The 22,789-nt window shown below is 37.2% G+C and overlaps 1 protein-coding gene across 1 annotated transcript in view; it reads left to right on the forward strand.

Moving 5' to 3' along the window:
• Nucleotides 1–13,888: 13,888 nt before the first annotated feature.
• lemd1 (LEM domain containing 1) overlaps nucleotides 13,889–22,789 on the forward strand; it is a 73,223-nt gene continuing 64,322 nt past the window's right edge. The window contains exon 1 of the mRNA XM_051924695.1: nucleotides 13,889–14,228. Within this exon, the coding sequence (XP_051780655.1) occupies nucleotides 14,028–14,228 (201 nt within the window). The 5' untranslated portion in view covers nucleotides 13,889–14,027. The remainder of the gene's footprint in view (nucleotides 14,229–22,789) is intronic.

The following is a 22,789-nucleotide window of genomic DNA, read 5'->3' on the forward strand; positions in this document are numbered from 1 at the left end:
AAAACAAGCACAATCAAAACCAGGTACTGAATATGAAAAATTTCACACAATTTTATCATTTTTAAAATATTTTCTATGTCATTTGTGCAGAACAAATCTGTGCTGACTGTTGGCACTTTTTATCTTTTTCTTTTATTGCACAACATGGGCCAATTTGTAATGAAATTTAGGTGAATTTTAAGGTTTGAGGGTTTTTTAAACGTCTACAGCACACAACATTTCCTGCTCTAATGACAAAATGCGCTGGGCTTTGTTCTTTTCTACCAGCCATATTGATCTCTGATTCCATCTCAGGCACAAACAATTTATAGACAGAATTTTGCCACCTGCAGGCCTGTAAAGATATAAAAAATCAGAAAACAGAATCTACTATGTTCTGACAGGCGTTATCATGAAAATCACGGGGGCTTAGGAAGAACAGGGCTCTTAGACTTGAATTAGTGTGCAGACCCCAGCTAGCTGTATTGAGGGAAACAAAGAAAAACAAGCATGTAGTGTGAGGGTCAGGGGTGATGAGACTTGAATAGACCACCATAAAGGACAGTAAACCCTTAATGAGCAGGGCAAGAGTAGGTATAAGAGTATGGACAGGCACAAAATGATGGAGACAGCATCTGTGATTAAGAACAACATACATTATCTAAAACTGTGTATCCAGAGCAGGATCGCAGGAAACCTGGAGCAGGTTTGGATGCAAGGCAGGAAAAATCCCTGGTATGCAATTTGTATGATAAGGCTGATGTTAGGAACAAAAAGAATAGGATATTTCAACTATTTTGAGAGAGAGAGAGAAACATTGAAGAAGGAAGACAAATATTTTAAAATATAATTCTGCTAATGGATTACTTTCACAATATCATGTATTTTGAGTTGTAAATATGAACTAAAAAAGATAAATTAATAAATATAGCATAAATACAAAAACACATTAGTATGTTTAGCTTTTCATCACTTAGTTGTCAGACTCTCTGCGCCTTCCTACCTTTGTTTGTATTGCCTCATTATTAAATGATGTTTTAAAGCAAAAGTGATTGGTCAGTAACAATATGCTGATCTTGTATGATGACCTTGTCAGTCTCTCGATCAGTACCGTTTTACTTTCAAAAATCGTGAGTGCTCTCCCCTCGACTTTCTCATATACTCAGATATGGGGATGGATATTTGAGGAGTAAACCGCAAGACGTTTATCTTATGTACATTAAAGAGCCATCAACAACAAATCAAATCAAATTAATATATTGAACAATTATTATAAAAGTAAAGTTGAATAAATCTGACTCTGTAGCTACATGAATACAAAAAAAAAAAACTGAGTATGTGTTCAGGTAAAGTACCACTTCCGGGTGAGAGATTTGGCCCAAAAGTTAATATAGATCTACAATTGTGGTGTAACAACCACATGACGATTTTCATCCATCTATCTTGTTGCGTTTTTGAGTTATCACATTTACACACACACACACAGAAAATTCCAAAAAACGGTATTTTTGGACTCGCAGGTCTATAACGTCAAGATTCATCAAAATATCGAGGTCAAATTTTCATGATTACTTTCTCTATACTTCGTATACGAGAAAGTAAAAACGATTTCTCCTGTGCGAAGTGGCAGGTGAATTGCTGTCAACAACAACAACAACTGAAATGTTACTCATTCATGATTTTTCTGTCCATATGGTAATATTTTTGTTGAACAGCACATTACGATGTCAGCCGTTTGAATTGCATCTTGATATACAACAAGCGCAAAGAAAGGCGGCATGTAAATCACTTTCTATTTCACACGCTTTACGCATTCAGCTCACTCTGTCACCACAAATGCTGTGTGAACACCTGCTCTCTGTCACTAGCCACCGTTCACTGGATGAGTACGTGTGGGCGGCTCGTGGTGGATGACTTTTAAGGGTTAAACACCAGTGACAAAAACATTCATTCAAAATCGAAAACTAAAAATTTTTTTAGTAAATTATTATTTTATTTCAGTTAGTCTTTCCAGCTACTTTAATAGTTTTGTTTAGTTTTAGTTTTTCATTTTGGTTTTGTTATTTATTTTATTTCAGTTTACGAAAATGTTTTTTTAATAATAGTTTCAGCTTTGATTTTAGTTTTCGTTAACTATAATAACCTTGGTGTGTACTGTATAATCCTTATATATAATTTGATAGTATCCATATGTATGTTCGCGTCAATACAAGTTAGAAGCAAGAGTAATGACGGCTGGGTATTAACAACGGTCATTGTTTAAATTTTAGCCGATCTCGCATCTAAAATGAGTGACGATCGCAACGCAGACACAACAGCAGCGGCCGCGGAAAGGATGCGTTGGAAACGAAGTCACATGACTGACGAGAAACGTAGACTTGCTAATGTGACCAGACATACACAACGTGCGCAACAAATTCTACTAACGCTGAAAGAAATCGTGCAAATCGGACAGATGAAGAACGTGCGCTACAGAATGCTACTAACGCTGAAAGAAATCGTGCCAGCCGTGCACAAGCGACTGAAGAAGCTCGAGCAGCTGCAAATGAAGCACGGGTTGAAAGACATCGAGCAGCCTGTGCCTTGCGGCATGAAAATGCTCAGCGGCCCGGCATTGCCATGTGCAATCACATAGATATTATTGAGGACGAAGTTCCAGAGCACCACTCTTGCGCATTTGACAACCTGTGCAAACATTGCAACTCATTCAACTTCACCTGTGAGAACAAGCAATATGGAGAATACAATTGCTGCCATAAAGGTCGAGTTCGAATTAACCCTTACAGATACCCTGACAGGTTTAAGAACCTGTTGACATATTTAGACCCAAACTCCAAGCACTTCTTGGAAAATATCAGAAAGTACAACAGTGCATTAGCCTGTGCATCCATGGGCGCACAAATATCCTTGCCTCCAAGCCATGGTCCATATTGTTACAGAATACATGGCCAAATATACCATTAATCTGGACTGTTGCACCCCGGATATGGTGAAACACCAAAATTTGCTCAAATCTATATATTAGAACAAAATCATTTCAGGGATTTAAAAAAACAAATAATTCTTTGCAGAGAAAGTATTGATTTCACAAACGTAGAATTCGTAGCCTGATTCGATCGGGCTCCCAGTCGCTAGTATTAACAATAAGAGCAGCTCACTACTGAAAACAGCAAATATAGGAGGCAGTGGGGATCGAACCGGGGACTCTTGATTACAAGTCAGCAAATCTTACTGCTACGACACAGAAGCTGTTGTATCTTCCTTCAACCTTTTGTGAAAGTGTTTATTTGATCTTTGGACTTCAGGCTTCATACATTATATAGTATATAATAATAATAATAATACATTTTATTTATATAGCGCCTTTCCCATGCTCAAGGCACTTACAGAATATAATAAAGAACGGCAGAATATACAGTATATAGCATTGTACAAACCAGATAAATAAATAAAGAAGATTAAGACAGTAAATTCTGAAAAAAACAGACAACATAATTGATGGTCTAGCACACACATACAGATTACATTGGCATCTTGACAGAGATGTAAACTGAGAGAAAGGTAATAAAGTCAAATAGAGCTAAAAGCCTTCCTGAACAGATGAGTTTTGAGTTGTTTTTTAAAGGAATTCATGGAGTCAGCTGACCTGATTAATTTTGGTAGGTCATTCCAGAGTCTGGGCGCTATACAGCTGAAGGCCCTGTCACCCATGGAGTGTAGATTAGTGAGGGGCACAACAAGATTACCAGAATCAGAGGACCTTAGTGGGCGGGCAGGCACATAGTGATGGAGGAGGTCACTGATGTAGTTTGGTGCGAGGTTATTTAAAGCTTTGTAGGTTATTAGTAGGATTTTATATTCGATTCTGTAGGACACAGGGAGCCAGTGAAGACGGAGCAGGATGGGTGTGATGTGCTCGCTGCTGCTGGTTCGAGTAAGGACTCTTGCAGCTGAGTTTTGAATAAGCTGGAGCTGTGATATAAGATTAGAAGGGGCACCTGCCAGTAGGGAATTACAATAATCGATGCGGGATGTGATAAAAGCATGGACAAGTTTCTCAGCATTAGAGAAGGAGAGGAAGGAGCGAACACGGGATATGTTACGGAGGTGAAAGTAAGAAAGTTTCTTAATGTGATTTATGTGGGTGGAATAAGTGAGGGAGGAATCAAAAATGACACCAAGATTTTTTACAGTAGAGGCAGGTCTGATGAGATCACTGCCAAGATGGACTGGGAAGGAGCTCATTTTATTAAGTTGCATTTTAGTCCCAATTTGCAGGAGTTCACTTTTATTGCAATTTAATTTAAAAGAGTTCTGCTCCATCCAGGTTTTAATTTCACTAAGGCAGGTTGTGAGCTGAGAAAGCTCTGATGAAGTTCCACTTTTAACATTGAAGTAGAGCTGGGTATCATCTGCATAAAAATGATAACCCAATCCATAACTACGGATAATATGGCCAAGGGGAAGCATATAAATACAGAAAAGCAGAGGACCAAGGACAGAGCCCTGAGGGACTCCTTGTGTGACTGGCACGGAGTTGGATCTGCTGTTGCCAAGACTAACAAACTCTTGCCTATCACTCAGATAGGACTTGAACCACTGGAGGGCAGTGCCAGAGATGCCCAGCATGTTCTCCATTCTGGACAGTAGGATGTCTTGTCTGACTGTGTCAAATGCTGCACTGAGGTCTAACAGAATTAATATGCTAGTTTGTCCAGAGTCTGCTGCCATAAGCAAATCATTGGTTACCCGTAGCAGAGCAGTTTCACAGCTGTGCCGCGCCCTGAATCCAGACTGAAAGGGTTCCATCAAATTATTAGAGGTTAGGTAATTGGTGAGTTGGGAAGCTACAACACGCTCAAGAACTTTTGACAGGAAAGGTAAGTGGGAAATAGGCCGGAAATTGTTAAGATTGTCAGCATCAAGGCCAGACTTTTTTAACATTGGGGTTACAGAAGCAATTTTAAAAGTGAGTGGCACGGAGCCAGTGTCAAGGGATGAGTTTATTATTGTTGTAACAGTCGGGATTATGGCACGAAGGCAGGATTTAAGTAGTGTGGTGGGGATGGGGTCCAGTACACAAGTAGTCGGCCTCATCTTACAAAGCAGGTTATTAACAAACGCAGAGGTGACTGGTGAGAACTTAGAGAAGGAGCTGGATGGAGTGGGAAAACAGGGAGAGATATAAACAGATGATATATTTATGTTAGTTGAATTATTTAGATCTTTAATTTTGTTACGGAAAAAGTGGAGGAATTCCTCACAGACTTCAGTAGAAGAGGTAGTTGGACCAGATGCGGGTTCGAGTAGTTTATTAACTACAGAGAACAAAACCCTTGGGTTATCATGGCCACTTTCTATTATTCTGCCATAATGGGTGTTCTTGGCAGAAGTTAGTGCTTCTCTGTAAGCTCTTTGGTGGTCAGAGAAAGCCTGGATGTGCACGGTGAGGCCAGTCTTATGTGACATTCTCTCAAGGCGTCGGCCAGCTGCTTTCATAGATCGCAATTCTGAGTTATACCAAGGAGCTGAGCGCTTAAAGGAAACCTCCTTATGTTTTAAAGGAGCTGTTTTATCTAATGCTGAGTGAAGGGCTGAGTTATAGTGGTCAACAAAACTATCTAGTGTTGGTGGAATAGGTGCAGACAGTAAAAGATGAGAAATGGATCCAGAAAGGATAGAGGGACAGATATTTTTAAGGTTTCTGTAAGAAATTTGTCGTTTACAGGTAAGAGGTGGGATAGGTAATGAGACAGTGAAAAATACTGCTTTATGGTCAGAGAGTCCCAAATCAGTGCTGTAAATGTTGGCAACAGATAGTCCAGAAATGCAGATCAGGTCCAATATATGACCGCCAGAATGGGTTGGAAAATCAACATGTTGTGTCAAGTCAAAACAGTCCAGTACGGACAGGAATTCATTTCTCAGTTTAGATGTAGTAATGTCAATATGGATGTTGAAATCACCAAGAAGCATAATTCTCTGAGAGTAAGAGCTTAGGTGGGTCAAAAGTTCAATCAGATCGGATAAGAAGGATGCATTGTATTTTGGGGGACGATAGAGAACAATGAGTGAGACAGGACCTGATTCCGTTATTAGTTTAAGAGCCAGGCACTCAAAAGACAATGGGCAGTCATTTGGGATTCTTTTAATGTTTAAGTCTTCTCTGATAATTACTGCCAGCCCGCCTCCTTGTCTTGAGCTTCGAGGCTCTGAGTGGAAAGTGAAACCAATTGGAGTCGCCTCTGTGAGAGACGCAAATTCATTCGGTTTTTGCCAAGTCTCCGTTAAACACAGAATATCAAGTTTGGTGTCCGTGATGAGTTCTGACAGCACCAATGCTTTGCCATTAAGAGACCTCGAGTTAAACAGTGCAACATTACATAATGAGGCTTCTTTCTGCACAGAGCCGCAATCAGGGTTTATTTCCACATAATGCAAATTTGGCACACCGACAATTCTATTTCCAGGGTAATGAGAAGGACGGCGTATTCCTGAGCAAATGCTGCCGGTGGTCTTTTCATTCGCAGCCCGGCGGTGGCGGCGACCTGACCCGCGATGTATATATTTCGGGCGCTGCAAAATACCGGCGTCCTTTAGGATGTTGCAGTCAGACCATTTGCTCTGGACAAACTGTTTAATAAGAAGGAGTTTGTCATGAGAGTATTTTAGCATGATACTGGGCAATACTTATCTGAATAGCAGTGGAGAAGCAGCACAGCACAGCGGAACCGGTACGACAGGCGGGTGTGGTAGAGTAGGTGAGCGGCGATAGTAAAGCTGCAGAAAGCATAGCATGAGGAGGTAGCAGGAGTTGGAGGTTCCAATACACAGCCACAAACTGTAACGCTTGGTAATTTCAGGCGTGATCGCCCCGGAGCCAAAAGCCAGATTAGTATGAATATCAGATCAGTTCCCAGTCGTAGAGTATTGTAGGATGAAACGGGAGCAGATCAGCAAAGCGAATTTAATATAATCACGGAGACAGATCATCCCAAGGTCCTAGATTGCCAGGCACAAAGAAATGCTTGTAGGTTCTCGTCCCGTGATACATTTTGTCATTTACTACTAAAATATGAAAATGTTTCTGTTTTAACTGTGTTTACACAGATTATTGTAGAAACGGAACACACATGAAATGCATGTGTTCCAAATAACGATCTATTATTAACACTCTAAAACTCCAGCACGTCACTCCCAAATAATCAATCAAGGCGTGAGCTGGGAGAACTTTGTGCACGTTCTGCGACAGTGGGGGATGGAATAGCAGGCTGCTTGCTGCTTGTCTTAATCGGCACATTTACAGGACAGAAGACGCTGAGGGAGAGGTGCGAACGGATTTAAGGTGGGCCGGATCTACAAGTGTTTTTTCATAGGCTCTGGTAATTCTGGTGTTAATATGCTAATGTATTTTCCATGTTGATTGAAGGAAGGCAGCATACACATCATTTAACCACAGAATCGGCTGAAAGTACTGCTTCATGCTCCCAGTGGGAACAAGGACACTGGGAAAGCTAGAAAAGAAACATGAAGGATAAGGAGAGAGCAATTGTCTGTGGCCACTACCTGCAAAACCATTCCCATTTTCCTCTCCAGTGTACCTGTTGTCACTTTAATTTGCGCCACAGCAGGTTCAGTTGATTCACAATCACTTAAATGCTTCCAAACTGAACAGATTGATATCCTTGAAGCTTAGTTGACATGGTGTTAGATTGCAAAGTATTTTCTTAATTTTTTTGAGCCATATATGCACCAGAACACAAAAATATACAAACCTATAACAGAAACTACTGTATAGTACAGTAAAATCGCATTACATATATGTATATATGAATACAGTATATAAATCTAAAATTACTATCAAGTGCAAAATATGAAATGTCTTAAGGGGAATTCTGTCTCTCATCAAACATAGGCTACATCATTGTGTCTACATCACACCAGATTCACTGGGTGAACATCATAAACCTCTTCTGAGAATGTGTTTGTGTTTGCTTTCAATTGAAGGGTAATTTACTACTAATACTGACAGTGTGTAATTGGCCTTGCTCTTTCATACATATTCAAAAAAGTTTGAAGTAATTTGATTGAAAATACTAATGCAGTGCTGGAGAGTATTAAGGTAACTGTGAGATCTGTAGTTCTTACTGACAACAGTACAAATTTTTGATACATTGTTAGAGTCAGATAAGAAATGCATCAACACAATGACAAAATGCTTTTAGTAATCAAGTATGCATAGAAACAGCAGTGTGTACAAACACAATGAGAAATGCTATTGTGAGTGGGGAAATGTGTTACTGGTTTGAGAACTGCATTAAGAGTAAAGAGAATGATGTTCCTAATATGAGAATTTCATCAAATCCATTGAGAAAAAGTGTAAATTTAATTTAAAATTACTATGGACCACAACTCAGAACTTCCTCATCATATTAGAAACACATTTTTTACATTTTACTAAAAAATATTGTCCTCAGTTCTTTTATTATCACATCCTCAGCATGCACTATAAAATTTGACAATTGGCTTGTGGCACTCTAGTGTGTTTCATCGTGGTTTGGCTGTATTTCATAATCTGCCTTTTTATTTTCCATTCATTTCCCCCCCCCCCCCCCCCCCCCCCCCCCCCCCCACTAATCGTGTGTGCATATGACATACCACAGTAAGTGTCGAGTGGCACTATGAACTTGGTATTGACAAGCAAGTGGACTTTCAAAACTGTAAGGCTTTTTTAAAAATGCAGTTTTTTTTACAATTCTTTTGTACAGGGCATCATTTGTTACAAGTTATGGCAGAATATAACCATTAAAGAAGCAGAATTACAGAGACAGAAATAGGATAAAATGCAGCCTGAAGCTATGGAAATTTTCTAATTTGGCATGTACAAGGGTTAAATGTCAAAACCCCTTCCATGACAGCCACTGCAAGCTGACAAAATAGCAGGAACTGTATTCTAATCACAAGAAAATAATACCAAGAATCTGTGATAAATTTTACTACTTTCAGTTTACTTTTGTTTTTGCAAATATGCTTTAGAAATGCAGAAAGTGTATTTTCTTCAATTGAAACCTTTTCTGCTTCAAAGTAGACATATTCAGTAAGCTTTAAGGCTTTCCTTTTCATGTTTGGACACTTCCCCATAGCTTCCATTTTATTATGCAAACCAAGTTACAGTATGTATTCTTTAAAAATTTATAAAATTCTTTACTTTAGAGCAAATTTAAAATTTTGTATATAATTTTTTTAAGTTTTAATTAGAGATGCTCCAATCAATGAGCCGCTGATCTAAACTGGGAGATTTTCACTAAAAAAAATTTGAATGATCTTATCAGCCTCTGCTTTTGTAGGCTTTATGGTAATTTACTTTCAGTGCTCCTTTATGTAAGATATTACAGTAATTGAGTGCATCTTTTTTTTTTCTTCTTCTTTTTGCAGCTAAAGTAGTGTACAAAGCAAGTCAAGGCTTGTTTTACAAGATAGCAGAATTGGAATTAGAGAATCAAGTAACATGAAATTGGTGATCGGTATCAGCCTTAAAAACCTGATCAGAGCATCCCTAGTTTTAATATTTAATATATACTATCATTGTGAAGAAGCAGACATATTCAATAAGTTTGAAACAATTTTTTATGTTTGTACTAGTGCCCCACAGATCCAGTTTTAAACCACAAGAACAGGAACATTATAAAAAGTTATTTCTTCACAGTTTTTCACATTTACATAAATTGTTCAACTTAGATTCAGTTTCCAATGGAAAGCTAATATATTCTGATTATCAAATCATAACTCTAACTTGAAAATAACAACCTTCTCTTTTAATATTTTAACACTGAAAATTGTTACTTTAGTATTGGTAAGCATATTTTGTAAACCATTCATCAAACGTGTTCCTTTTATTTAACTTTCTGTTTGCTATTTTGGATTGCTAGCTATATGACAGCCCCCATTGCAAATCTCTTCAGTGTGTTCTCAGTAGTATCTGAGTCTCAAACCAATGATGTTTGTGTGCTGTGGTTAATTTTATGAGTTACCACTTGTAATGTTCACCCTTAACAATTTGTAGTATTCATGTGAATATCATGTGAGTTTTAGGGAAATGCAGGGTCATTTTTGATTTACATCTTGATCTACTCAAAAAGCAATTTAGGATGTTTTTTGTGTGTATTTAAAAAGCAAACTAATGGTCCATTTAACTACTGTAAAATGTCATTCCTAGCTGACCTGATTATTATTTTTTTTCTTTTATATTACTGAATGATGTCAACTGTAAGCTCAACCATTATGGTAATTTGGTAGGATTGTTTTCTTCAAATTGTCCCACTGGGAGCTACAACTGTGAAAGCAATTTCCCACTGGGATACTTGAATTTACTGTCTGCTTGCGGGAAAAGAGTATTGTTTTTGTAGATTGCTTTAAATGCTTACTTTGTATATGATGGCCCTGTTTTAAATCCCCTTGTTATTAGAACAGTACAGATGGTTTAATATTTGCAGCTTTCTTTTCTTTTATTGATAAATTTCATCTCATTTGTACACAATCAGATAATTAATTTTTACTTTTATTTATCAAGAAAAATTCTACACCTACCTTTCAGGGTGTTAGTTTTTTTGCCTGTTATTGATGTTTACCTTCACAACAGAGCATTATTGGAGTGCCCAACAGATGAATTCCATGTAATGTTTATTTTTTCTTTATTTCTTTTGGTTTAATATATTCAAACTTTCTAATTTTAATTATTCATTTTTATAATCTATCTGTTGAGATTTTTGTGAGCTAGATATAATAAACAACATTAAACTCTCCGCCTTTTGTTTACAAGTGTTAAAAGTTACATTTTATTATGAACTCAGAATACATATCTACCCTGTCCATATGGCTTTTTAATAAACGGGTTTGTAGAGACCATGTTTTAATTACAATAAACTTGCATCTCTGGCCATTATGTTTTTCTGCTGTTCTGTATTCAGGATTACTTTTTGTTTTATCTTTATCATGTTCCTTATCATTCTTCTTCATTTAATCACCTTTTGTCATGTGCTTGACATTCAGCAGATTGTATTGGTCTTTTTCTCTCTGTCATGATGGTGATTGACTTCTTGATCACTTTCACACATAAAACATGATCATAGGTCATGGCCACCAGGATGCCACAACCTATAATTCTTTACTTTTTAGTTGTAGTTCTTGAATTCTGCTCTTCTTTTTCTTTCTTCCATATCACTTGATTTTGTGATCACTTTGTTGTAATAAACACACGACCCCTTTTTTAACGTTGCTGCTACTAAAATGTTGTGAATTTCCAGAATATATCCGGTCCTAAGCTTTAGAACACTTTAGAAACCAATTTTAAAAATGTGTATGTTGATTTATTTTTATATGTACTGTATATTGTTTGATAGTTCTGTGTTTCTTTGGTAGCTCACCACTGTGTTTTAGTGTTTTTGTCTTTAATGTTTTGTAAGAATTTGAGATTCTAGACTTGCTATTAGAAATTTGTGGTACTGAAAAATACATTGAATCATGAATACTGAGAGGCACTAGATCACAATTTGGCTTTTTTTATTCTATATTAAATAGGCAATTTTAACTCAAGCCATTGACTAAAACCCTTTTTGGATTTTGTTTTAAACTTTTTAAAATAACGTTGTGATTCAATCTTGCCAGTTGATTATACTTTTATCAAGCCTTTGTTCTTTTGCATTTTTTATCCCAGTGTGCATTTTCATGGTTGTTTTATACACATCCTCTACTGGAAACAAAAGGAACAGGTCAGCTAAGCTAAACTTATTTTTAGCTCAGCTGTTTTTCAGCATCTTTGCCTTTTTTTTCCTCTTTCTTATTAAACGATTTTATTTAACTTGACTTCTCTGTCTGTCTGTTTGTCTGGGTCACATCTTGCAACTGATTTTAACCCCACTTTTGGCAAAGCGAATTTCTTCAAATTTTGCACTCGCATACAGTATCGATGACAATACAATAATCCGTCAAAACCAATGCAATTACGTGACAAATTTTGCCATAATCAATGGTTATGTGATTCCAATTAACGCACACACATCAATGACGGAGAGAGAATATAGTGAGATATAGGAGCATACAAGTGAGAGACGCATCAGATTGCCCCCACTTGCCTCTTCCAGTGAGTGGAGTGGGTAAATATGCGTGCCAACTTTACTTGTTTATTCTTGCAAAGGAGTAGCCTTGATGATCACAGTAAGGAAGTATTGCTGTAAGCTTGGCATTCTGTCGTCGTCTATTTTTTTTTCGCAGCAACTGAGCGCTAATCCCATAACAGCATGAACAGAAAAATATAGACCGAAATATAATTCTTTTTAGTTTTCAAATAATTTAGTAAAGAAGACCTATTATGTAATATCTTTTAAAGAACCTTCCCGTTCATGTAAAATGATTAAAGAAAAATAATTTGCAAAATACTCAACCTAAAAAGTAAAAAATAAAATATATAATTTTTTTTTAAAGTAAAACGATGTTATTTAGTTAGAAATGCACTAAAAAGCAAAAAATACATTTTTCTTGTCACATATAACCACAAAAATAGTGGTTAATGTAAAATCGTGTGGTGCACATAAATTAATTAATTCAGTCAATTAATAGAATAGCTACATTCATAATAAACTATAAAAAACAACAACAACATTGTAATTCCCCACAGTGCAAAACAAGTTTCAAAAATTGTTTGAATCAATTAATTTATGTGCGCCCCACGATTTTATTTAGTCACATATAACCATGAAAATTGTGGTTAAATAAAAAATTATTTTTTTGCTTTTTAATGCATTTATAACTAAAGTATGTGGAAAACCAGCCCAAACACCAACAGGCAGAAACCAATAATTCCAAAAACACACCTTTATTTACAATATTTACAATTAGTAAAGTCCCGCACACAACCCAGTGTCCTTCCACCAATCACCCTCAAGTCGGGGCCTTTCAATGATCCAGCCTTCCGTCACTGCCTCCACTCCTCTCCTCCAAGCTTCATCCTCTTCTTCCCGACTCCGGCTGACGACTGGAGGGAGGTGGCCCCTTTGATTTCCACCCAGACACGCTCCAGGTGCCCCTTGATGAGCTTCCTGCACTCCGGGTATCCCTGGTATTTCTTCTGCCAGCACCTCTGGAAGTGCTGATGTCCAAGGCTCCCTACTCGCCCGGGCGCCCCCTGGCGGTGGCCATGGGCCCCTATAGGGTTGAGCTTCCACACTCAATTCCTGTGGCCTCCATACAAACCAGGGCAGCTGCCCTCTTGTGGTCTGGGGAAGGCATAGTCCCTCTCTCTGTCCTTCTAGGCGTCCCGGCTGGGCACAGCCCCCAGCTGACCATCACAGTATATAAAATCATTTTACTTATTTAAAAAAAAAAAAAAAAAAAAAACTTTTTTACAAAGTTTTTTTTATATTTACATGTTTGTCCATGCTTGTGTAATTTCATATTATTTCAGGTTATTTTATGAGACTGTGTACTTTTACCTAGGAGTTGTAGTTTAACTAGAAACGGGAAGGAAGAACACTCAAAAATAAGTGTACATCAGTCCAGGTTGTAAATGATTGACAACACTCAAGCAGATTTAGATCTGCTGCACCTTTTACTTTGATTATATATGCATCTTCCTAATACAAATGTAATTTCTCATTCAATATCCTCTATAACTTGGTTTAGCCTTATTCAGATAGTAGGTGTTTTTTTTGTAATTTTATAATTATGTGCATTTTTATAAGTCAAATATAACACAAAGTATATAGCATACAAGAATGTCAGAATTAGTTGTCACTCTATAGAAGAAACAAAATATTACCTAGCAATATAAGTAATGTTTATATTAGTACCTACCCCTTTAAATTGAAAAAAAAGGGGGGAAAGCCATTTATGGCCCTGTCCATCAGACTTACATGCTCAGCTGTTAGCACAGCAGTTTAGTAAACGTGGGCTCTCATTTTTTACTTTGAGATTTTAGGCCAAGTCAATCCTTTGAATTTGTAACTTTTAAAGGTAGTATTTTTTTTGTTTTCTTTATTTGAAAATACGGCGAAATGCCTATTTTCCCAGACGATCCCTCTCATCTGTCAAAGGAGAGGCTGAAATCGGAGCTGATTTCTCATAATGTAGCTTTGCCCATTGGAGAAAGAAAAAAGGAAGTGTACCTTCAGCTGTACATGAAGCATGTCTACAGTAAGAAAGCAACTGATTTTTCAAGTGATGAAGAAGACGAGGAACCCCCTGAAGAAGGCAACGTAAGTTTTAAATAATTTGTCATACTCTGCCAAGTGCCTATGGTGAAGACAAAAAAGAGCAAAATTTGTACATTCTTTGGTTCACAGTTGGTAGTGAGGAAATCAGTATTAAATGTGCAATACATTTCTTCAGTTGTGTACTGTAGCAGTATAGTTTATTTTCCCTTCAACTTCGTTATTCAGTTCAGTTTGATTTTTCATTTGTTCACACCTGTAGTAAATAATGCTTGCTCAAATTAGTTTTAATCTACTCAGTTTTTTAAAGTGTGAGGTATGGGTAGGTACATGCTGAATGTACACTACGAGGTGTAGAAAAGAAATTTTGTCATGTTAGAATAAATGGAGAATCTTTAAATCTCCACTAAAGAGCTGAAAGAAACATCCCTTAGTCCTTGTTTTCTGATTGGTAGTAATATTTTAAAATAAAGTAAGAAAACAAAGATTTTAAAACAATAAGATGTTGAAACTTATAGAATCATATCAAAATATTTATTTTTGATTATCATATTTGTATATGCTATATAGTGCATACACTCTTATAAGAAGATATCCTCATAGCATCCCTCTCCACCAAGAAGTATCCATTACGATAGAAATCAACATAAAAGGCACATTTATTAACAAAAATGCTTATAGTTATGACACACAAATGAGGGGAGCACAAGATAGGAAATCAATAAAAGAGAAACAAAATGCTGCTGCCTCTCTTGGCCTACCTAAGTAGATGTTGAGTAGCTGTTTATCCAGTGTGGTTACTGGCTCATTTACCACAAATGTATGACACCAAAGAACACCTCTTTCCCCCTCCCCTCTCATGTCTTCTCTCTTCCTCAATCCAGACTCTAGCTTTTCTTAATGCTGCCAGATGAGCATTTTTCCCACTCTACTCCTGGCTGTTAAATTGCTTTATTTATTATCCTGTAGCCACTTCACATTCAAGGGCACCAGGGTAGAAATCTCTTCAGTGGTCCATGCACATTAAGAATCTTTTTGTTCTCCTTAAGAAAAATACCTCAAAGGCAGCCCTCCAGCTATATATTCATTTAAGTGTACTTCATGGTTCCATCTGTTTCATTATAAGAGGGTATACCTTCTTGCAGCCAGGAGATGTTGGCATTCCCTCCTTGGTGTCACTCCCTCTATAAGAAAGTTAGTCTTCCTTGCTAAAAATTGACTCACCTGTCCCTGGATGCTAAGAAGAATAAATCTTGCATGCTTCCACCCACTGTGATATTCTCATTCTGGTGCCATTGCCTAATGCAGGGGTGGGCAAAGTCATTCCTGGAGGGCTGCAGGTTTTTGTTCCAACCCAATTGCTTAATAAAGAAGCACTTATTGCTCTAGAAACACTTCTGCTTCATTTTAGTTATCTCCCTCATTAAGGTTTTGAACCCTTATTGCTTATTTAAGTCTTAAACAGCTGCATTCTCGGTTTTTAATTGCTCCTTATTAGCAATAAGATGCAAATGACAAAAGAAACCAGCAGTTATCCATTTTGCTTGTTACCCTTTAAACCTGTGTGTATTTATCGTGCACTATTTGGTTTAATTAAATATTTGGAAGGAAAGAGAAGAGAAAAAAGTGAAGGATTGAGAATTAGCCATCCGTTTTACACTTCAAAGTATTCGGATGATATCCTTAGAATGGAAAAAAAATCTAGGATATGAGAATGAATTGACATAGCAGACAAAGCACTAACAAGCCATGAAATGTAATTATTGGCAAAGATTGTTTTCTAATTAAGCAACTGGGTTGGAACAAAAACCTGCGGCCACTGTGGCCCTCCAGGAATGACTTTGCCCACCCCTGGCCTAATGCATTTGTGGCACTTGCAGGGTCTTTCTTACTGACTGACCTCTCTCTCTGTCTTGATCGTAAACTACTACAGATGGTGGGGAAGGTGGCACAAAATATTACCAGCATCCAGTTGCCTTCATTTTCCCATCAGTCAATACTCATTAACAAATAATGACAAAGTGAAAACATCTTTTCAGAAAGGTTCACAGATTTATTAAAAATAAAACCTTGAAATCTCTCATTTAAATACTGCAAGTATAATAAGAGCCTTTGCTCTGGCATGCCAGGTTGTGGCCAGGTGCATCCTGTTTGCTTTTATCCTTGTGATGTATCTAGAACTTGACTGAGTTCAGAACTCAAAACTGAATTTGTTGAACATAGTTTAGAAATGCACACACCAGTGTGCCGAAAGTGTCTGATTACTTTTTAAGCTACTGTATATACACACTCACAAATATTTGTAAACATTTATTTTGTGCTGGTATTGTGTTATTGTTAAAGTCTTTAGGGGAAATGTGAGTAGTAATTTAATTGTCTTATGTACATTATATAGGTGTGACACTGTGAACTTAAACTTGAACTCCAGTCAGGGAGACTAAAGGGCACATGGTCTAACTTAATGTATCTATGAAAACATTGTATTCCTCCAGAACAACAGACAGAATAGGAGCTGCTTTGGAGGCCTAGCACTTTAAAGATTCTCAGAATCTCAAGGATACAGAGAAATCACAGACGGTTAAAGAGTCCTAGCTTTGTGCCCCTCTACTTTGTACTTTATAGAGACACTACTGACGACAGATGTGATTCTGGGGTTTAGTCAGAAATGTAATCTTGTGTCAGAAGCCATTTGACTACAGAATTAGGAGAAGAGTGAGGTAAATGCACAACTGCAGTGAAAAAGAGAGACCAGGTTGTGTAGAGAGACAGGAATTAAGAAGCAAATGCTTCAGTGTGGTACTGATATGGAGATTTGGCCTAGTCACCCCATCAGACAGAAATGGTTTTAAAACTCTATAAAGATATTGTAGGTTTGTTATTTTTCAGTCACATAAAATATGTGACACAAAATATATCTCCCCTTTTTAATAAAGGCAAAATTAATTTTATATTGTGGTGAATTCTTTGTTTTTTTATCTGGTTACAGAGGATTGCCACAGTGGCTCCTTTTATCACAATATATAATATGTAAATACACATACAACTGAAAACACGTAGTATATATGTATATTTTATAATCTTAATAGTATTGTTGTTGTTTCCATTTAGGCATTCCAAAAGTGCATCCATTCCAAATTTATTCCATCATATATTTGTAGTGTATGTTCCAGTAAAATTTTAAAATTCTTTTTTGACCACTCTTTTAAAGTATATGGAGGAAACATAATTGATTGCTTAGTGTTAAAATTAATGTTTTATAAATAATTGGTTAAACATAAAGAATGATTGATTTTAAAAACAGAGATGGGGATGGTTACAAACAATTATGATGACATTGCAGTTGATTTTATGGTTTTAGGATCTGTACAAACAATCTGATTTAGTTGTAAAAAAATGCCAAAATATCATTAATTCTCCTACCTTAGCATTTTTTCTTTTATTGTCAGATCACCTGATCAGTCTTGTATTTATGGCACATCTAGTGTAAAGGTAGAACAGTTCAAGGAAAGTGTACATTTTTTTTTATTATTTTTACTATTTTTGAAATAATTATTAACTGGGAGAGTCCATTTTTTTAAAGCCAGGAACAAGGAGACAAATCAGGCTGGGGAACTTTTCAGTTCCAGTTAAACTATTCAACATAAATTGCAAGTATTTCTTCATTAATCCTCCAAATCAAACTTTCATTTTAGAATCATCTGCACTGTATGAATAGTTTTAGCCATGTAGCTTAAAGGAAAGAGAAGTAGGAACATAGTTAATAAAGATGCATCTGTTTGGCAAGCTTTTATTTTTGCTCAGACACTGCTTAGAATTTGCTGAAGTCAGCAATGTGTTCCTTAAGTGGAACTGCAGCTGTTCTAATGTAACAGCATGACAGCTTTACATCTGTCAGATTTTAAGTTTGTAGCAGTGAAGGGGCCTCATTAGGGTGCAAGTCCTATGCTTAATGGTTTGGCAGTGTTAAGTACAGTATATATGCTCTGTGTGTGTATTTTTATCATTGTTTTTGTTATATTGGGAACATCTCTTGTATTAGATTAAAACCGAAAAATGCCTTGACTTCTTCATTGATAACTGCCACCAGCAATGTGGTAGCTTTTTCAATGATCTGTTGAAAGATGACAGGGCAGCTGTGACTTGTAAAATCAATATGTTTATGACTAATTAAACCATTTGAAAATGCCAAAAATAGTACCACTGCTCATAGTTGATTTTTTGGTTTGTGTTGATTCTGTTGAAGCAGTTGACACAGATATTATGTCATGCTTGATGAGTATCCAGAAATTTTCATGGGTTTTCTACTCATGCTGTGAGACTTTCTGGTAGCCTATTTATCAGTGCCTGTTTAGAATGCTATAGGTGAAAATCAGTACACTTTAAATGTTGGTTTATACTTCACACCCAGAAAACGTCATGGCTGCCATGTGTTCCCAGTGTTTTTTTGATGCATCCTTGGAGCACATAGTCAGAAATTAACACAACTCGTACATGAGTTGCAGTACCAGCAAAAATATGTGTGGCGTGTGTGTTCAAGTATTGGTATGTGACATCAGCATTGTTGTTTACTATCGACATGCGATGGCAAGATTGCAGCTCCAACAGAATCAAAGTGTGTGCTTTGATGTTTGATGGGGTGAAGCAAATCATCAACCTTACATGCTGACATGTAAATCTATTGATGGTGCACTTCTTCATCCATTTCTCAAATAGGCAATACAAGTGTTGCATAGTCCCCATCGTAATGACACAGTACATTTAAAGAACTTGCATACAATCTTCTGTGTAGCTGTTGCCATCTTTTTTTGTCGCAACAGCATCAGAATGCAAAGAGTTTCTATTTTTTACATCTTTCTTCCCTCAACTCAGAACACAGCAAAACTGGACATTGTTTTTCTTACTGTGATGATTTCTTGCACTGCTACCTGGTAGAATCCTCCAGATTGTACTTAAAGCAGAGGTCACCATCTCTGGTCCTGGAGGACCACCGTGACTGCAGGTTTTCATTCTAACCCTTTTCTTAATGAGTTCACCTGTTTTTGCTGCTAATTAACTAATTTTGAACTAATTAATTGACTTGTTCTTGAAGACTCAGCCCCCTGATTTGTTTCTTTTTCCTTAATTAGCAGCCAAACAATAATGAGATACAAAATGAGCCAAAACAACTGGTGTCCAAAGTAGAATATCTGAAAGTAAAGAAAGATGAAGGCCTCAAGAATGTTCATCTGTTCTGGTCCCCAAAACATTTTACCAGTGCTCTCAGAAAAGATAAAAATCAGCAATTTTAGAAATGTCTGCTAATGCACCATGAGAGCAGCAACAAGCCATAGAATTAAAGAACGGTTTTAGTTAACGACCAGAATCTGCACCTCATTGTGCAGCTGGTTGGAGTGAAATTGGTTGGAGTTCGAGGCCCTGACTTAGTTGGTCTTCTTTTCGCTCCCTCACTTCACATTTCATTTCTGTTTGGGTGCCATTTAAGGAAAGAAATGAAGCAATTCAGGGGAACAAATCTTAAAAAAGCAATTCAATTAAAATGAATTCACAAAAAGTTCATTAGCAGCATAAACGGCACTCATTAAAAAAAATCTATCTATCTGTCTGTCTAAACTAATAAAATTCAGCTCTCCATCTTTCTGCTTAGCTCAAACCCTGCAACAATTTGGGATTTATAAAAGAAAACCTGATGGAATAACTTGCATATATTTACATTTCAGAGAATTTGGGAATTTGTTGGTAAGGTAATTGGCTGAAACCTTAGTTTTTCATATGGCCTATACTATTCATTGCAATATCACCTGTGCTAGATGATGGTGGTTACCTGCTCAAATGCTTGCATTTTATACCCTTCTTTAATCCCCTGAACAGAGATGAAAGGAGCCACAATACAGCACATGCTCTTTTGCAGCATGGGACTCGATATGTCAAGAGGGAGGCTGCTTTTAAAGCCAGACAAGTTCTGCAGCATCGTGATTAGCAACTGTATAAGGTTGATTAGCATAGTTCAGTGGTTCCCAAACTCGGTCCTGAGAACCCACTGTGGCTGCAGATTTTGTTCCAACCAAATTCATTACCAGTGACAACACCTGATAACAACTGATCCCATTTAATTAGCTGGTCTTTTTTACTCTTCTCTTATTCTGCGTTCAGAAAAACAACACATTATGGTTCTTACATTTATAAGACATTTAGAAATATTTCTTTTTTTTCTAAAACTATTAATGCTTAACTCTCTTTTGTTGTTTTCCTATTATTTTCCTCTTTTCATGTGTAGTTTGCTCCCTTCATTTATCCCTAATAGTGACAATTAACAACCAGCATAGCAGACACCCGGGATGATGAAAGCTGCAACGACTTCAGTGTCAGACCCGCTAATTAGTAAATAATCAATTAAATAACCATAACATCTGGAAAAGCAGAATTAGGATGAAAATACTGCTAATGACTTAAAAAAAACTACATATTTTCCATTAAACTGCTTAGTACATTTTAATAAAAATCTACCAAGCATAGTTTGTAATTTCTACATTGACTCCAAAACAGAAACTGGGAAGTGGCAGCCACATTGGGGTCCCCAGGACAAAGTTTGGAAACCACTGACCGTACATATATAGTTTGGTTGTTTCAGTGTGGCAACTAGATGGGGTTTGAGATGCATTCACATAAGTAGATTTATAAAGAAACTCTGATGTATACATCAGATTTTTTTTTTTTGGTGCATACAATTTCCGGTTTTTTGAAATACATATATTTTCATTCTCAAATCCACACAAAGTTTTATAAACGAGACTCCTGCTCTCCAGCCTCAAATATATAGGTTGAGGGTGATCCTTCAACTGTGAATTCATGATGGCCCCACCTCTCATTGTTCCACCACAGAGTACAAGAAACATAGAAGAATAGATCATGGGGGTATTTTTCGTATGTGGATTAGTCGTTTAGCCAGATGTAATTGTTGACGATTTGGCCTGATCCTGGATCTGTCGGTTTTTCAAAACTCTTGCTGGAAGTGTTCTCATAGCAACATATCCTAATCCTCAAACCTGCTCGGAGCAGGTTTGTTCTACATAAACAAGGATTAGTTTACACACGTAATCAGTAACGGTGCATGGAAGTCATCCAGTCATGGCTTCGCCGTTCATGAATGAGCGACCAATTGATATTGGTGTGCAAATTATACAAAGAGAATTTCATATAGAGAGGGTTTTGCGCGATCGGCAAGATCCTTTATTGCTCCTGGAGGAAATTCTTTTCGTTTTAGCCGAGGGGGAATATTGTACCTCAAAGATTTATTAGCACCTTATATTCGAAGTCAAACTAGGCGAAGCCGGGCTCTCACAATCACACAGACAGTATGCATTGCTTTGAGGTTTTTTACAAGCGGCACTTTTTTTTATATACTCTAGGCGATACGGAAAATCTAACTAAAAGTGCAGTTTGCCAGGCAATTCATAAAGTCTGTTTGGCTCTGAAATATTTCCTTCGGGTTTTCATAGTGTTTCCTGGACACCTGTGTGTGCAGATAATAAAAGAGGCGTTTCATGCCATTGCAGGTAGGTAATACACAGGCTAAAACACCCACAGTTCCATGAAGAATCTCAATCAGCCTAACATTCTCATTACCAGGATTTCCAAATGTGATTGGGGCACATGGGGAGTGGAGTTTGATCAAACATTATTTGGAAAGTGTACCTCTCCTCCTCATGAATAATCAGACACAGTGTCTTTATCAAATATTTGAACTTCGTCAATATCTCGTTGATCAGACACAGGTTCAAGGGATATGACATTCCCTGCAACTGACCCAACAAAAAAGAGGGCTATATGGAACATACCTATGGCACATATGGAGGACAAATATATGCAATGACCATCCTTTACCTGAAATGAAGTGACCACTGCATCCTGCCACTGGTTCTGAGGAGGAGCTTCCCCCTGGAATGCCCTCAGAAACAGGGCGATGGGCATTTTGCTGGAGAGCCAACTCTTCTGTAGGGGTTAGGTCTGGACCGCGTGGACCTCCACCTGTTTTTTGCTTGTCTGCCTCCTTATTAGCTTTAAAATTAATGTTTTTTATATTATATATGATTATTTATGTCAACAATTCTTTAAATAGTTATATACCAATATTTACCAGTTTGAAGTATATTCTTGTACTTCACTTTAACCTGTTCCCATGTTCTCTTTGTGCTCACGTTTGATCTGGAATTATGACATATTAAAAAGTAATTAATCTGACACATAGGAAATGAAACGCTGCATTCAGTAAGTACAATGCACACTACTTAGCGTTTAATTTGTCGGCCACTTTTTGCCAGCCGTCTTTTCTGGTCTGGGCTGCTTTTGCAGTGTTACCCCTAGTGCATATTAAATCTTGAAATTCTTCATGTCCTTCGAATAAAAGGTGTTGCTTCACGTGTGTGGAAAAAAAAAATGCGCCTGTTCTTTCGTCATTTTGTTACAGCCTATCAAAGACTTGCTGATCATGTTTTCTAGACTCAATATATATGGGCTTTTCACTCCGCGCGGGCGCGCACATTCATCTCGTATGATTAGATCCAACTAGACTAATCTAATACACGGCTGCGTTTGAAAAACCGACCTGT

Source organism: Erpetoichthys calabaricus, chromosome 3, assembly GCF_900747795.2.
Source record: "Erpetoichthys calabaricus chromosome 3, fErpCal1.3, whole genome shotgun sequence".
Classification (NCBI taxonomy): domain Eukaryota; kingdom Metazoa; phylum Chordata; class Cladistia; order Polypteriformes; family Polypteridae; genus Erpetoichthys; species Erpetoichthys calabaricus.